Raw genomic sequence first — 17,314 nt, forward strand, 5'->3', positions numbered from 1 at the left:
AAAAAAATGTTTTTGTTCTTTCATTTAGGTGAGGAAAACAAAACAAATTTAGTTGTGGTTAGAAACTAAATCTTTTTTCTGATTTTTTGGTTTGACTACCAAATATAAAATAAATTATTCGTTTAGCTCTAATTAAGATGTATACAAACAGAATTTACTACTGTGCTGTAACTTGTTTCACTGACAAACTCTAAAATCAGTCTGCTCTTCTCTACAAATTATTCTCATTTTATTCCAGGATGTCTGTTTCAATCCATAATTAATGACAGAGATTCAGGCTTTGGTGAAGACTGAACCGCTATTGCTTGGATCAAATGGAAGTACCCAGTTGATAAGTGAAAGTTATAATCTACACCACAGTATCAAAGTTAATTCAGATTTTTTAAATTCTTCCTTAATATCAGATGTAATCACCATCATTTATTTTGTTAATCTATATATTCTGTACTCTGTTACACCACTGTAATCTATTCAAACTAGGCAGTCAAAGTAGGCATGTAAAATGTTGTCCAGTATTAGTGGAATACATTTTGTAAATTTATTTAATGTGATATATTAAACATACTCCATATTGATTGTCTGGTGTGAGAAATGTGTATAATGCTTGCCAATAGACCATGGTATACAGAATTTTGCAGTATATGCTTGCTGAACACTAGGGCAGTTTTACAATAAATCAAGCAAAATGCTGTACAGTCTACAATGAAAACTGAATAAATTGGTGCCCCTAGTGTTTTAAAGGAATGCACAATTCAATTTAAACTCACCTTTCCTTCTTCTCTTGGAATAACAACATTTTCATACCGATTTTGGCATTGTTTTGGTGAGTGATAAACTTGGCTATAGGAGTTAACAAGGTCACTAACAAGATCCCAATTGAGTGTGTGCACCGGTGACATAATGGCAAGATTTGAAGGATGCTCCAGTAACTGTTTCACTGCCTAGAAAAGAAGAAGGTATAAGACTCAGGATGACACCACTAATACTACAAAGTGTAAAGTAAATGTTTTCTGTGTGTGGATGTCACCAAATTAATTAGACTTCACAGATGCTGGAAATAACTTTGGAGAGAGAAAGTCAGAGAAAAGTTATTTCTGGAGCCAATAAACAAACTATAGTTAAAAGTAAAAAACCCCAAAATCCCAATAATGGAACAGAAGGACTTTGTTACTTGTAGCAGCACCCAGTCTTCACTGATCAGCCACTCAGGATTGTCCTGCCCAGCAGCTGCCTCAGCAGCTGGTTTGACAACAACAGGCAAAGGTTTTGCAAAATACGTTTGCTGTTTCAGCAGGATGGTCTTCTGCTCATTGACCTTTCGACGCATTTTCAACGTTCTTGGAGTCCCTCGGTGAAAAAGTGACCGAGGAGGAATAGCCACCTCTCCATGACGATGTTTATTCCTCCGACCTGCAGCTATCAGTGGAAAGAGGGGATCTTTTCAGTGAAAGGATGGGTGGAACTTTGTTAAAGCAAAAAATCCATAACAAAAAGATGACTATACCAGTCATCTGGCTCTACTGGAGAAGTGTTCACAATCCTGTGTTTTGCATGTAAAAAGGTGTCTACCTCCAATTTATTGTCAACTATAAATAAATTTAATAAGACCAGTGATTTCTAATTTAACTCTTCTATCATAATAGCTTTGACTTCCTTTAAATATTACTAAACCACAGCTACTATAGTTTTTCACTTTCATTTTTACTGTAGTTTAGATAATGTACTGAATGTGGTTCTCAAGACAGGAAATAAGTCTAATTGGGGCTGGGGCGGGGGGGGGAATAACACAGGTTTCACTGCTCAGTTCCTGTTAATTTCATTCATTTCTATTTCAGTTCAGAGAATACAAAAGGTTAAGACTTCTGGCACACAATTTTCAAAAGGCACTCCACCCTGTCTCTAAGTCAGCACTCAAAATCATTCACATATATAAAAAAAATCTAATTTGCTTAGAGAAATGGTATACAAACACCCTAATCTTTGGGTTTGAACATATAAATGTTTTTTAAAATTTGGCCACTTGAGATTGTAAATAAAATGGAAAATTTCACAAAGAAATAAATAAGGAAAAGCTACCAGGTGGATCCATTCTGAATTGCTTACTCTCCTTTCTGGCAAACAAAGGGGGCAGCTTAGACTCTGAAATTGGTGTGGAATCATACATCAGACACATAACAGAATCAATGTAGACGTTATCGTGATCTGAAGGCAGAGTAAGGGGAGTCCAAATCTGCAAAAAACACAGATACATGTCATGATTAATTAACTAACTGAAGATAGGTTTATTTCCTCTTCAAAAAAAGTTACTGACTTACTGACATTCTTTCTATTTGTCCATCTGGGTCTTCACAGACATACTCCTGTACAGGAAAGATACAACTCTTAATGACAGGTTTCAGAGTAGCAGCCGTGTTAGTCTGTATTCGCAAAAAGAAAAGGAGTACTTGTGGCACCTTAGAAACTAACAAATTTATTTGAGCATAAGCTTTCGTGAGCTACAGCTCACTTCATCGGATGCAATAAACAAACTATGCATCCGATGAAGTGAGCTGTAGCTCACGAAAGCTTATGCTCAAATAAATTTGTGAGTCTCTAAGGTGCCACAAGTACTCCTTTTCTTTTTACAACTCTTAATGATACCAGTGAAGAGATCCCAACATTTACAAACAAGCAGCTAACAATGAATAGGTATAGTTACAATAACTATAGTAAATATATTTAATTTTGTAGTAAATGTAACTAAGTGCATTAATGAAAAAGATCAGCTTCAAGGTGCAGCACACTATCACTCCCAGACGCTAAGTGCTTTCATCTCCTCCTGCTTCTCCTCTGCCCTCCTCTCTCTCTTGAGCTCCCACTTTTTGCTTAGCACTGCCAACAATGCCAGATGTCAAGACAAATCAGCCTTTGGACTTGCTGTTTTTTTCCCCCAACAGAAACCATCAATTCTTCAAAATTAGGATAGATTAGGGTCACTTCTGTGGACAAGACTACAACCTAGAGTTAAAGGATACAAGGTGGGAGCCAGTGTAACAGGTACCACCAACTCACTCTTAAATACACCACTGATCATCACAAATACATAATTTCATGACAGACGAGGACTAAGGTTACTTTGAAATTACCATGTTATATGCATCTTGCCTAGTGTAGGTTAGGAGCTCTTCCTCTTCTTCCAACTGCATTTTATCTTCCTTTTCCTTCAGCTCTTTGATATGATTAAGTTCCCACTCTCTGTTTGCAGTTTTCGACTTCTTTAACAGGGAAATTCAGTACAATTAAATTAAGCTTTACAGCATTGCAATCTCAGAAAGTAACTGCCTAGCTTTTCACAAAAAATTAAATGATATTTAAAAGTGGATTGCCACATATGTGGATATAACTAAGGAATGGATGTATTTATTGACATGACAACATAGTGGTACGAAGAGTTTACTAAGATCAACCTGCATTCTCATGGAGTAAGACAGGAAATGCCAGGACACAGAAACAAACCTACCACGCCATCCATAGACACAAAACTTATTTTAGCAAGGGATAAAATGCTCACTAAGTCTTTTTCGTCCTATTTAGTCTTTTTTTTTAATGTAATATTAAGCACAACCATTTAAACAAAGCTTCAGTGACAAGAGTTCCAGTAGTATTTTTCTAATTTATTTATTTATTTAGTATGTGCCAAGCGATGGCATCTTCAGTGGCATGATGCAGTTCTTCTAGGCCACCTAGTCAGTGGGCATTCATCGACAATGTGTGTCACCGTCTGTATTGCGCCACAGCTGCACAAAGGGCTGTCACGAAAGCCTCAGCGATACTGGTTACCAATTTTATAATGGTATATTCCCAGTAGTGAAATGTATTTCCTTACCTCATTGACTTTCTGCTTTCCCCGATCATTGTTTTCAGGAAATAATTCCAAGTAATTCAAAGCATACTTTTCAATCGGCGTCAGCTGTTTAGAAAAACACATTTTCACATACCGCTAGTTATTTAGGTTTATAATTAAAATACAAACCTATTTTACCAGTTATTTAGGAAAAAGACCATTATTTATTTCTGATGCACAAAAAGGTAGCATGATCTGATGATCAGAACATAGACCTGAGGGCCAAAAATTCCCAAGTTCTAGTCCTATTACTGACTCTCAATATGGCCAGGGATAGGCCAGAATATCTTGGTCTCCATTTTGCCATCTGAAAAATGAAGGTAATACCACCTGAATACTGTAAAGAAGCCCTAATTGCTTTCCAGTAAGCAGGATATTAACTCTCTGTTTAATCTCTGCACGGGGGTCCGTAGAGCAACAAGGAGGCAGGGATGGGAAATGAAGGCCCAATCAGACTAAGGAAATAGAGGAAACTCTAAAAATAGCTAACTTGATAATTAGGAGGAAGATAGAGGGTTGCACATACATCTGGGAAAGTGCTGGGCTGTAACCCAAGCTGGGGTTGCTTTCTGGTTAAGTAAAACCATTTACTTTTACCCCAGAGCACTCACTCTCTCAAGAGAAAACTTGCTGACTGAAAAGTTTGTGTTGATGGCCCAATAGATTGGCATAACTAGCTCAGACTATCACCCAAGGCTTTGCAATTAATTTGATGCCAGTGAGGTGATGTTAGGGTACTTCAATAAAATTCTGTTTCATTACCACACAGGAAGTTATTTTCAAATGTTTCCAAAGGTTAGACATAAAAGTAAGAGACATAATTCTACCAGATCCATAATGTCAGCCAATTCCTCTAACTGTGACGGAGCCTTAATACTTCTTGGACAGCATAACTCTGAAATTACTTCAGTTCTTGACTCAATTCTTGCCTCTTGTGCATATTTTCCAAGATCCTCTTTTCTCTGTTCAACACTAAGAGCCTTGTGAAAATATTAAAAACATTATAAGAAAAAATAGAGTGTGTGATTGTAGTAAAAAGTTACATTGGAATTGGACTTTACTCTCAATTTTAGAAAAGTAAACACTTATGAGAATGTTAGCTGAATATAAAGCCATTTGTCATTTGAGTCAATGAACAAAGCCAGGAATAGGGCAATAGCACAACTGCAGAAATAAAGAACTGGTGATGTGCGAAAACAATCATGAGACTTTTCTCGTCACTGACCTCTTTTATTTTCTTTATTACCTCAGATTTCAAAAATCACCACACAATTTTTTAGCAGATGTGCTAAAATTAAACAAAATGAGAACACATGATGTGCCCTCATCCATAAAAAAAAATTTCTATGATGGTTAGAGCTTTTATTTCAACTAAGAATTGGGATCAGATTTTAGTAATACAAATCTATGGTATGCTACAGAATGAACAGTTCCAAAGCTTTATTCTCTGGAGTGCTCACTGTAATCATTTAGTTCATTCTTTAAATTTAATCTTAGAAGGATTACCAATAGATCTGTAAAAAGAAAAGGAATACTTGTGGCATCCGATGAAGTGAGCTGTAGCTCACGAAAGCTTATGCTCAAATAAATTTGTTAGTCTCTAAGGTGCCACAAGTACTCCTTTTCTTTTTGCAAATACAGACTAACACGGCTGCTACTCTGAAACCGGTCAATAGATCTGTGTGTAACACTCAGGCATATATCATTACAGTATTTAAATGAAAAAATAACGAGGAGTACTTGTGGCACCTTAGAGACTAACACATTTATTTGGGCATGAGCTTTCGGGGGGCTAAGACCCACTTTATCGGATGCATGCAGTGGAAAATACAGTAGGAGGATATATATATACACAGAGAACATGAAAAAATGGATGTTGCCATGCCAACTGTAACAAGACCAATTAATTGAGGTGGGCTATTACCAGCAGGAGAAAAAAAAAAGCCTTTTGTAGTGATAATCAGGATGGCTCATTTCAAACAGTTGACAAGAAGGTGCGAGTAACAGTACGGGGAAAAATTAGCATGGGGAAATAGTTTTTACTTTGTGTAATGACCCATCCACACCCAGTCTTTATTCAAGCCTAATTTAAAGGTGTCCAGTTTGCAAATTAATTCTAATTCTGCAGTTTCTCATTGGAGTCTGTTTTTGAGGTTTTTTTGTTGGAGAATTGCGACTTTTAGATCTACAATTGAGTGACCAGGGAGGTTGAAGTGTTCTCTGACTGGTTTTTGAATGTTATAATCCTTGATGTCTGATTTGTGTCCATTTAGTTCTTTGTGTATTGTCCGGTTTGGCCAATGTACATGGCAGAGGGGCACTGTTGGCACATAATGCCATATATCACATTGGTAGATGCACAGGTGAATGAGCTTCTTATGGTGTGGCTGATGTGATTAGGTCCTATGACGGTGTCCCTTGAATAGACAGGTGGACAGAGTTGGCAACAGGCTTTGTTGCAAGGATAGGTTCCTGGGTTAGTGTTTTTGTTGTGTAGTTGCTGGTGAGTATTTGCTTCAGGTTGGGGGGCTGTCTATAAGCGAGGACTGGCCTGTCTCCCAAGATCTGAGAGAGTGAGGGATCGTCCTTCAGGATAGGTTGTAGATCTTTGATGATGTGCTGGAGAGGTTTAAGTTGGGGGCTGAAGGTGACAGCTAGTGGCATTCTGTTACTTTCTCTGTTGGGCCTGTCCTGGAGTAGGTGACTTCTGGGTATTCTTCTGGCTCTGTCAATCTGTTTCTTCACTTCAGCAGGTGGGTATTGTAGTTTTAAGATTTGTATTTAAATGATTATTTTGTTTTGTGGACCAAAATCTTTTCTAGGTGTGATTCATGTGGAATTTATATCTCAAGTTTTGTTTTGAGTTTCAGACAAAAACTTCAGCCCAATCACTGACTTTCATACAATTTCAGGTTACAGCCCTGCAAAACCCACTGAATTTATATGGTTTTGATGCCAAAACAATAAAACCTTTGCTTCATCCCAAAACTCTGCCACAGTTCCCCCAAAAGAAGAATCTAAGCAAGTTTTTCAGCAAATCTGGCCAGAATCTGAGTGCGCATGAATGATGCCAGACATCATACTTATCCCTGAGGGACTATGTCTAAATTAAACTTTTTTTCATTCTTGATACAATTTCTACAAAAGTTAAAATACTGGGGTACAAGTAACCTGTCTAAACACAAAAACACTTCAGTCGAAGTGAAGTCAGGCCATTAGTATTTCTGTTCCTCTCTCTTACCTCTGCAAAAAGCCGTGCAACTTTGGACGAGACTGTTTCTGCCTGAGAAGGTTTCTCAGAAAGTACCACAAACTCCCCAGCTTTGACTCTGAAATCAAGGTCCTCTAACGAAGAATGTACTTCAAGTAACTCCTGAGCAGTTTGCTGAAAGTCAAAAAGATGTTTTGGATTCCCAATTATAATTAGAAAATTTGAAATGGCTGATTTTATCTTAAATCCACATTCTTGGTTCTTTCAGTAAACAGTCTGTCAGTGAAGGGAGAATTATAATTGCATTACCTATGAAAATTCTTAACACATAATACAAGATTATCTTAAAGTCATTAGGTTCTCAACTTGACCTGTCTTGACAATGGTATCATATGACAGATCTTGCCTTATGGAATGCAGAGGACATACAGGTTACCCTATTTCTTTCTACAGCCCATCTTGTCCACAGTAGGAAACAGGTGTGCCCCTTTAAATGGGAGCCATTGCTGAAACAACTTATTTTTCGTCTAGCCTAACAATGTACCACCAGGAAATTAATTTTAAAAAATCACTCTACACAAATCTGAAAAAATTCTTCTGGATGAAATTTAACTCTCAATGTAAAGAAATGTTTCTACATTCATTTCATAGTTACTAACTGCTACAGAACAATCAATGTAGCTTTTAAACTAGCCTTGTAAAATCATCATGAAAATTTCCTAGGCAGGCACAAAATGTACTACGTTACAATAATAGTTTAATGTTACATGCTTATGAAAAGATATTACTAGCCCCAGGCAAAAGGCTGCTCTTCAAGAGAGCAATGCTGCAAGGTGCACTGTTCCCTCTAAGCTGTGTGCGTGTGCACCCAGATCCGAAACACCATGCACACAAAAATTTGCACAGAAGAAATTTTTTGCGCACACGGCCTGTCAAAAATTAGAGGGAACGTTGGCAAGGTGTTGACCACTCTGACACCAATCTAGTAAGGCTCTCAAACATGCACATAACTTTAATTTTTATGCATCTTCAATAGTACTACTCACATGCTTAAATATTTTGAAGTACCTGTGTTAAAAATGTCATAGGATAGTTATTTCCCTGAGCAGCTACTTCTTTAATCAAACATTTTGTGCCATTTTTCAACAGCATCTCTTCTACGGAATTACCACTTACAAGCCTGTGGAACAAAACACCCAGTAAATACAGCAATGTACCATTAAAGGCATGTTCTTCTGAAACTAAGCATTTAACAGCTAACTTTCTTTATATTATAGCAGTGTCTAGCAGCACAAATTTAGTTCAGGGCCTGTTACACATTTTCATTAGAGACCTTGATTTTAAAAACTTCAAAGTTCTTTTACAAGTTCAAAAATCACTTTCAAAACAGGTATTTTCAAAATACAGGACAAAGTTTGGCATAAAAAAGCAACTTTACGTAAGAATAACTTCAAAGCATAAAGATGCTTGCAATGCATATCCCCAGTATGAAAAGTCCACAATCTATACCTCCTGTTGATCTCCCTGCCAGGGGAGATGACTGCTCTCTATAAATACATCAGAGGGATAAACACAAGAAAGATAGAGGGAGTTATTTAAGATAAAGGCCAGTGTTGGCACAAGAACAAATGGATATAAACTGGCTATCCAGAAGTTTAGGCTTGAAATTAGATGAAGGTTTCTAACCATCAGAAGAGTGAAGTTTTGGAACAGCCTCTGTAACCTGAAGTCTTTAAATCAAGATTTGAGAACTTCACTAACTCAGCCAGAGGTCACGGGCCTATTACAGGAGTGGGTGAGTGAGGTTTGTAATGTGAAGGTTGTCAGACTAGATGATCATGATGATCTCTTTTGGTGGTAAGTCTATGAAATTATGAGACTAGAGCCTCATGATCACCAACATCTCTTGGTCAATGGTTTCCAAAGCTACCAATTGACTTCGATCAGCAAGGACATTTATTGTCCATCACAATCAAGAGACTGTCAGGCATATTAACCGTAACAGAACAGAATACTGAGAAATACAGATGATTTAGAATATGAGAACAGAAAAATGGAAGAGGAAGACAGAGATATAATGATGGAAAAGAACAAGGTTTTAAATTTCCCTTTAGTCTTAAGGGGGGAAAAAAAGTCTTCAGAGGGAGAATATCCCAACATCATAACGCAGATGTTTTATAGTGGAACTGATTTTAGTTGAAGCAGAGTTCAGCCAACATTGAGCACTTTTGAAAACCCCACCCCAAAGCCATTGCTAAGAGCACTTCGGTCAGTCTAAGTATCTTTCCCCTTTTCAGTTTTACAATAGCTACACTGGCTTCTAAATACTAGTGTCACCTGTATATGTGGATGTCTTTGTTTCTCCCAATTATATCACACCATTTCTGAGCTTTTGCATGCATCAGTGGATCTAAATCAGTGTCACAAAACACAACAATGTTTGCCTGTACATGACTGCCACCCATGGAAGGACTGTGGGAGGAAAGAATGGCACAGAAGATTCGCTTATCTCTGTTGAATCTTTTTATCAGCTCCTAAATGAGAAAAAGTTATAGTTACAACTCCAAACTGCTGTACATGAAATCTTTGAACTACGTTTTACTTCATCTTAAGAACAAGAAGATCCTAAACTGCTAACTTTATTATTTATTTTTGTGATCTAGGTCAAAGGTGTTCAGTCTTTTTGTTAATATTTTATAAATTGACACAAATAAATAATCTTAAATTAATTTACATACTATTCTGAAATGTTTTAGAGTCAGGCTTTAGTTGACCAATCTAAATGCTACAGTTCTATGCAGTCATTCCATTTATCCTCCATAGAACACATCACAAATATCTTCTTTTGTTGTTAAATTATGCATACTTTCTTCTTGATTTCTCTTTTTACTTGCCCCATACTGTGCAGATTGCTATGCTGCTTTAAGGCAAAATATTTTTCTTGATGTTTTACACTGTATCCGGCTCAAAGCACAGTGATATATAGGAGATGAAAAATGAGAAAGAAGAACTAACTATGTTACTGAGATTAATGTTTGCTCAAATTGTAGGCCCCAAAGGAAATGCAGAGTCCTACTGGGGAGGGATATGAGCATATTTTTAATTTATCCTCAGGCAATGCCAGGGCACTATACAGGCAAAAAAGCCCCTGGAGTAAGGCTGAGGAAAAGCCAACAAACTTAAAAACACTCACCATGCATTTACAGACAGTATAATCTCAAGCATTAAGTCAAGAATATTATTAAAACATAAGAGCTACTGTTCATCTGGGATAAAATGATTTAAGGCTCTCTACAAGAAATAATCATGAAGCAGGACGACTCAGGATATGCTGTCTTGGCAACTTCTTCTCTTCACTGACACCTAGCAATTTAATTGATCGGTTTTTACTAAATGTGCTTTCTGTGCTACTACCACTTAGTTGTTCTAGCCAAATACATAATAGGCCTATGGCACTGCCAAATAGGAAGACTTAAATTTTTAAAGGTTTCAGAGTAGCAGCCGTGTTAGTCTGTATCCGCAAAAACAAAAGGAGGACTTGTGGCACCTTAGAGACTAACACATTTATTTGAGCATAAGCTTTCGTGAGCTACAGCTCACTTCATCTGATATATACAGTGGAAAATATAGTGGGGAGATTTTATATACACAGAGAACATGAAACAATGGGTGTTACCATACAGACTGTGACAAGAGTGATCAGGAAAGGTGAGCTATTACCAGCAGGAGAGGCGGGGGGCGATGGATTTAGGCTTGAATAAAGACTGGGAGTGGATGTGTCATTACACAAAGTAAAACTATTTCCCCTTGTTTATTCCCCCCCCACTATTCTTGTCAACTGCTGGAAATGGCCCACCTTGATTATCACTACAAAAGGTCCCATCACCCCCGCTCTCCTGCTGGTAATAGCTCACTTTTCCTGATCACTCTTGTTACAATCTGTATGGTAATACCCATTGTTTCATGTTCTCTGTGTATATAAAATCTCCCCACTATATTTTCCACTGTATATATCAGATGAAGTGAGCTGTAGCCCACGAAAGCTTATGCTCAAATAAATGTGTTAGTCTCTAAGGTGCCACAAGTACTCCTTTAATTTTTCAAAACATTAGAGTGCTGTTGTATAAATCTCCACTTGGGCTTTCTTCCTCCAGTTATACTAATTAGTAATAAACAAATGTTAAGAGGCCTCTCTCACCTGATATTGCTCACAGCTGACATTTTCATCAATTCTTATGTAGGTGAGAAATTGGACATTTAAGAACAGCTCCAGTATATCTAACATTAGAATCATCTGCGTTAGAATCAGCACACGGTCTCCTTTAGATTTCAACTTCTGAAGCAAGCCAGCAAGAGCTTCCAATTTGCCTGTTTTTGAAAGATAATAATAAAAGGTTTGCATGCAGCATTCAAGTGCCAGAGAAAGGAGGTTTGTAGAATATTGCCACCCATTCTCCTTTACCTGAATCGAACTGCACCAGTCGGCGATCAGGGAACTGTAGTAAGCGTGGAGTTGTAATCTGTTGCAGCTGATACAAATAGGGAGCTGCCTGTTCTTTAAGATTATGCTTGAAAATTTTCATTCCATGCCTATATGAAGGGGGAGGATTTCCGACACGCAAATATGCGGGAGCAGCAACTGCTGCCGGCAGCACACAGAGAGTGCTGTAAAATGAAGCAAAACTTTAATATAGCCTGAGCTGCTAAAAATCCACAGTCTATATGGAACACTGAGTTAAATATTCAAAACTAGTATTAAAATATTCAATGTCTACCAGCATAATACCTCTTCCAAGAATCATCCTTATATTTAATAACTATTAAACCTCATGCGTGCTTTTCTATTACAAAATTTTTTATATTCTTGTTCCCAGGGTGTCTTATATACAGTAGGAACTGATCATCCTGCAACCCATCCTCTTAAGTGTAGGTTAAATCAGTGATTTTATCTGCTGCACTGAGAAAGTGAGACAATGAGATTATGGGTCGGAGAGTAGAAAAAGGCACTTGAAAGCAAATGGATGGATAAAACCTTTATGTCATGCCAAGGAGAACCAAGGACTCCTTGGTGTACCTACCTCTACAGACGAACATAGAGTAAGAGAAATCCAAACTAACCAGATATCCACTATTCCTCTGCTCCTTTTATTTTCTCTTCAGTTTATCATTTACTTATCTATATTTGTTGCTAAGTGTGGACCCTAGATTCAACTTTTTTTAAAAAAAAAAGAGTCAGAAATGTCTGTATGGGTTTTTTTTGTTGTTGATTTAAAAAAGAAATCATGTAAAATGTTCAATATTTGTAGATAACCTGGGATTACCATGCAATTTACAACCACAGTACCTTCTTACCTGCCAGGATACAAAATGTAGAGACAGCATTGGAGAACAATCAAATATGAGGGAAACAAGAAACAGTGCAGGAAACTTGATGTAACAGATTTACTTTCTTTAGCAAAAAGAATAGTTGTCATGATTCTGCAGTTGTAATGTAAATATTTTACAGAAGGGAAAGCTTTGTGGTAAAGTTTGTGTAAGCCAAATGCAAATAAGTCTATTAACAGGACAGCTGAGAGGAATGCCTTCAGAAAATCCCATATCTTACTACCAGATAAAATATAGATTTGTCAGTTTTATATTAAACTACAATTACCTATTAATATAATCCTTTAGGGATTCCTGTCGCTGATCGGATGTCAGGATCAGGGCTTGCAGTGGATCATTTTGGCCTCCTGAGCCACTTGAAGAAAGGCAACAGTTCACAAAACCAGCCCACATCCATTTGTTGTCCCTGGTAGAACTCTGCTGAGGAATCTTTTTTTCACCAATCAAAGAGCAAATTCCCAACATGTCTCTGCCATACATTGGGACTCTGGAACAACGTCGCTCATTTCCAGAAAATATTCTGTCCAGGCGCTCTTTTAGGTGCCTGTTCTTTTCGTCAAATGCTGTCTTTTATAATAAAATTGTTATTAATATACTTTGACTAGATATAGCTTATGTAAACAAAAGAACACACAAACATAGGTTGTGCAAGAGAAACTTTACCTTAAGTGTGAATTCCAATAATGGCAGTGTGGGAAGATTAGGTAACAAACAAAATGCAGTAAAGAATTATACAAGTATGATGAAAATGTAGATATTGGGATAGGACATTTTAAAGCAATCAACAAAATTAGCTTTCCATGTCCTGCCTGCTGCTACAAACTTTTCCTCTGCCTTACGCAATGTGTGAATTACAGCAGGAGGTATATTCTGCATGCTTTGTTAACATACTGTTCTACTTGGTGCGTGTGCGCACACACACACACACACACACACACACACCCCTTCCCTCCCCACCATATCTAGTATTATACCTGTGTTGGACATTCTAGGGTAGATACAGATTTTGATTCAGTTTCTGGATCATCCACGGCGAAATTGGTAACTGCATTTTTTCCAGAAAACAAACAGACAAAAAGAAGGTATTTATTTCATAGCCAATATTCAGATATAGATATACAATTTAATTTGATGCATACAAATGATATTCTGATATAGGAATCTACTGCTCTCTAAAAACTCCACACAGATCAGCAAAAAGAAAAAGACTGACATGTATATTCCACCTTTCATTCAAAGACCCCAGAAGGCTTGACAATTTCACAAAGAACATAACAGATCTCTAATAATATAGAGGGAGTAACTGGTGGCTTTAATAAAACAAAAGAAATAACACTCTTGGGCATAATCTGAAGGAAAAATTATATTTCAATTTTAAATAGACTGAAAAAAGAAATGTTATTTATCTCATATTACATGGCAGAGTTATATTTCCTTGCCTATTAGAAGTCTGATTAGCAACAGAAGACCAATCTCTCATAGATAATATATTAATTAGGTGCGGTCAAAATATATCCAACAACACTAAATGCTCGCATGGATCATTCACTGTAATCCCCTTCAGTCAATTTTTGAAGACAAAACTTAAGTGTCTTTTTGAAACAAACTGACATTTTGAATAGTTCAAAAATTTTAATGCTTGCTCCTAAAAGATTTTTTTAAATATATTATTTTTCCAAAATGCATACTAACAGTCAAAATTCCAGCTGCTCAACTGGGCATCTCACCAAAATTACAGCAAGGCTCAGACTTCATAAGTCACACCATTACAGAAACATATATGCTTCATATACCATGAATCTGTTCTGCTCTGATGAAGGGTTTGCTATTTCAAAGTAACAAGGATCCCATTCTCTGCCTGTTTCAGAAAGCATATCTGTCAGCTCTTAATATTTTCCAGTTCTTACAAATGGAGCTGAGGGGCAGAGTTCAAGAACAGTATGATGTACATGCATCCCATCTTTAATTACAATGGTTCTGGTTATTTTTAAATAAATATATTTTTCAGATGAAACAAAACATTTTGCTTGTCAACAGTGTCCATTTAGATTGATCAACTCGACAGTTCCACAGTATTCAATTACATTATACTGCAGACTCAACCAACTGATGATCAATTATACTGTACAAAAATATATTCTAGTATGAACAGATGTATTATGTACCTAACAGAAAGGCATGGTGCCATCTTCTGACAGAACTCCTTATCTGAATTTACATCAACTGTTACACTTCAACAACATCCAGAATATGTAACTACTGTCAGTTTTATATAGACGGATTTTCCTTTCCTTTGTCCTCAGTCTCCAGAACCAGAAAATCAGATCCAAGGTGTATGACAGGTACTTTTAGGTACTCAAATAGATGACAAAGTCTGTAGACCCATGCCACACTCCCCAAAGATGTCAGATGTTATCAGTCATGAAATAAGTTTCTTTCTTTGTTTCTGAATAGAAGCGTCAGAACTCATTCTTAATATTAATACTTCAGTCATATTCCAAACTGAATAAATAGTATTTTGCTGAAATGACAGATTATCGTATGCTATCTGGCGAAAGAGTTACTTATTTTGCTGCAAAAAGAAAAGGAGTACTTGTGGCATCTTAGAGACTAACAAATTTATTTGAGCATAAGCTTTCGTGAGCTAAAGGCTCAAATAAATTTGTTAGTCTCTAAGGTGCCACAAGTACTTTTCTTTTCACGGATACAGACTAACACGGCTGCTACTCTGAAACCTGTCATTATACTTTGCTGCGTTACTATTGTAGACGTTGGCAAATCTGCTCGATACTTTAAATGCTCTGGGAAGCCAGCATCTTGAACAGTCCCAGCCCCAGCACAATAGAGGAGCAACAAGGCAACTGGCCACTGAGATTGCAAATACCGCAAGCCTGGCACTGAAACAATGTGAAGAACACTTCCTGCAACTGTAAATGCACAATTTAATGAGTAAATTCTGGGAATGGCAAATCTATTCTACACCTATTTTGAACGGAATGTATTTGCCACTTCATGTAGTAAAAAAATGAAACCATACAATTAAAGCAGTATAGTGCTACCTAGCCATTTTTCCTATAAATGTTTTTTATGCCCTCACAAATCTCCTGTGCATAATTTCCCCTCTCTCCATGGTCCTGATAAATAATTACGTAAGAGCGAATGCAATGAAAATTTGTCCACAAGAGAGCAATCACTCTAAATACCAGACAAGTATCAGACACGTTAATGGATTCCTGCCATTTCTTCATCTGGCCTAAAAAAGGTGAGCTATTTCTTCCAACAGCATAAACCCCCCAAAGCCAACTTTCCCCACAGCTCACACATTTTACTGCCTCAGTCTACCTACTTCTAGCATCTTGGAAGTAATGGCCCTCCAGAAACTCCCCTTCTACACAGTAATATGCATATCTGCTACCGGGCCAGAATAATTTTAGGTTTAAGGTTTTTTTGGGTTTTTTTAAAGACAAGTTATAGATTTCAGTTCCCCATTCCCACCAAAAAGAGCCCTAGAAGACAGCAGATGCATTATCACTCTTCCCCTCCCTGAAAGCTTTTCCTTTCTTTAACTTATCATTGAGGTTAGGTGTTCCAATTCACTTCCCACTCTGAGGTATAAATTTAAATCTTTTCCTGAAGTCTTTTTAGGAGTGTGGAGAACCTGAACTCAAATTCCAAAGAAAAGCCCTCATTCCCATATTGTATATGTTTATTTCCAGGACTCATCAGCTCTCTAAAACTTTGACTATATAGAGTAAATTAGGTCTAACAAGTCTGTCACTGACTATCAAACGCTTTCTCCTTTCCACATTACTCTTAGTAACACTTGCACTTTCATAGTGCCTTTCATCTAAGGATTTCTAATCACGTTACAAATGTTATTTATGCCTTACAACTCCCCTTAGTATCCCCGTGGGGCATAAACCTCAGTATCAATGCAAAAATGGTTATTAACATAATTATAACATTTACTATAATTTTAAAAACTTGCCTTTACTGAATTGTAGGAGATACAATTTCGTTCATACATACAGATTCAGAGATTACAAAGCCAGAAAGGACATTTGTGATCATCTAGTCTGACCTCCAAAGGACTTCCCTGAATTAATTCCTGTTTGAACTAGAGTATATCTTTTAAAAAACATCCAATCTTGATCTAAAAATTGCCAGTGATAGAGATCCACCATAACCTTTGATAAATTATTCTAATAGTTAATTACCCTCACTGTTAAAAATTTGCACCTTATTTCCAGGTTCAATTTGTTAAGCTTCAGCTTTTAAGACTCTGGATCTTGTTATACCTGTCTGCTAGATTGAAGACATAAAAGTTTTGTTCCCAATTTAGGTACCTATAGACTGTAATCAAGTCACCAGTAATCCTCTTTTTGTTAAACAAAACAGATTGAGCTCTTTGAGTCTATCACTGTAAGGCATGTTTTCCAATCCTTTAAAGTATTTCAGCAGAGGTTGCCCATGTAATGTGAAGCATATGTTTATGTTTCTGGCTGCTTATTTTATTAAAAGAAATGTCCAGACAAGCTGAAGAATTCCTAAGAAATCTTTGCTTTCTCCCAGTAAGTACAAATATGAAAAGCTTCAAGGAAAATACCACCTCTTTGGTCATAAATCTGTACTAATCACCTCCAGATCTGATGGCACAAGTTCTGGAATGCAGCTTTATAACTTTATTTTGCTTAAATATTATATATTGTTTTATTGTATATTATGTTAAACAAATACATCTAAATGTTCCTTATTGTGATTTTTACCTTGTATAGTGTGACTGGTAGGAGTCTATAATTGTAAATTGTGGGTGAAGCTACTGTAGATTCTAACAA

The 17,314-nt window shown here is 36.8% G+C and overlaps 1 protein-coding gene and 1 non-coding gene across 10 annotated transcripts in view; both read right to left on the reverse strand.

The window, feature by feature from the left end:
• The window catches only part of LOC144275465 (E1A-binding protein p400-like), a 54,452-nt gene that overhangs the window by 12,563 nt on the left and 24,575 nt on the right, over nt 1-17,314 (reverse strand). For 8 of the 9 annotated variants that reach the window (XR_013348035.1, XR_013348034.1, XM_077834705.1 and 5 more), the window contains 14 exons: nt 13,454-13,524; nt 12,748-13,046; nt 11,557-11,759; nt 11,293-11,462; nt 9,432-9,628; nt 8,163-8,274; nt 7,125-7,268; nt 4,711-4,863; nt 3,866-3,949; nt 3,126-3,254; nt 2,316-2,360; nt 2,077-2,230; nt 1,172-1,416; nt 768-941 (listed from right to left, as the gene is read on the reverse strand). Coding sequence is in view for 7 of the 9 variants with exons in the window: in XM_077834705.1 (XP_077690831.1) it covers nt 768-941; nt 1,172-1,416; nt 2,077-2,230; nt 2,316-2,360; nt 3,126-3,254; nt 3,866-3,949; nt 4,711-4,863; nt 7,125-7,268; nt 8,163-8,274; nt 9,432-9,628; nt 11,293-11,462; nt 11,557-11,759; nt 12,748-13,046; nt 13,454-13,524 (2,180 nt within the window). In the remaining 2 variants the exon portion in view is untranslated. The remainder of the gene's footprint in view (nt 1-767; nt 942-1,171; nt 1,417-2,076; nt 2,231-2,315; nt 2,361-3,125; nt 3,255-3,865; nt 3,950-4,710; nt 4,864-7,124; nt 7,269-8,162; nt 8,275-9,431; nt 9,629-11,292; nt 11,463-11,556; nt 11,760-12,747; nt 13,047-13,453; nt 13,525-17,314) is intronic. The other variant, XM_077834707.1, reaches the window with a different exon arrangement.
• Nucleotides 10,125-10,262, reverse strand: LOC144275908 (small nucleolar RNA SNORA49). The gene has a single exon (XR_013348140.1). It is a non-coding gene; the product is annotated as a small nucleolar RNA SNORA49 (small nucleolar RNA).

This window comes from Eretmochelys imbricata, chromosome 15 (assembly GCF_965152235.1).
Source record: "Eretmochelys imbricata isolate rEreImb1 chromosome 15, rEreImb1.hap1, whole genome shotgun sequence".
Classification (NCBI taxonomy): domain Eukaryota; kingdom Metazoa; phylum Chordata; order Testudines; family Cheloniidae; genus Eretmochelys; species Eretmochelys imbricata.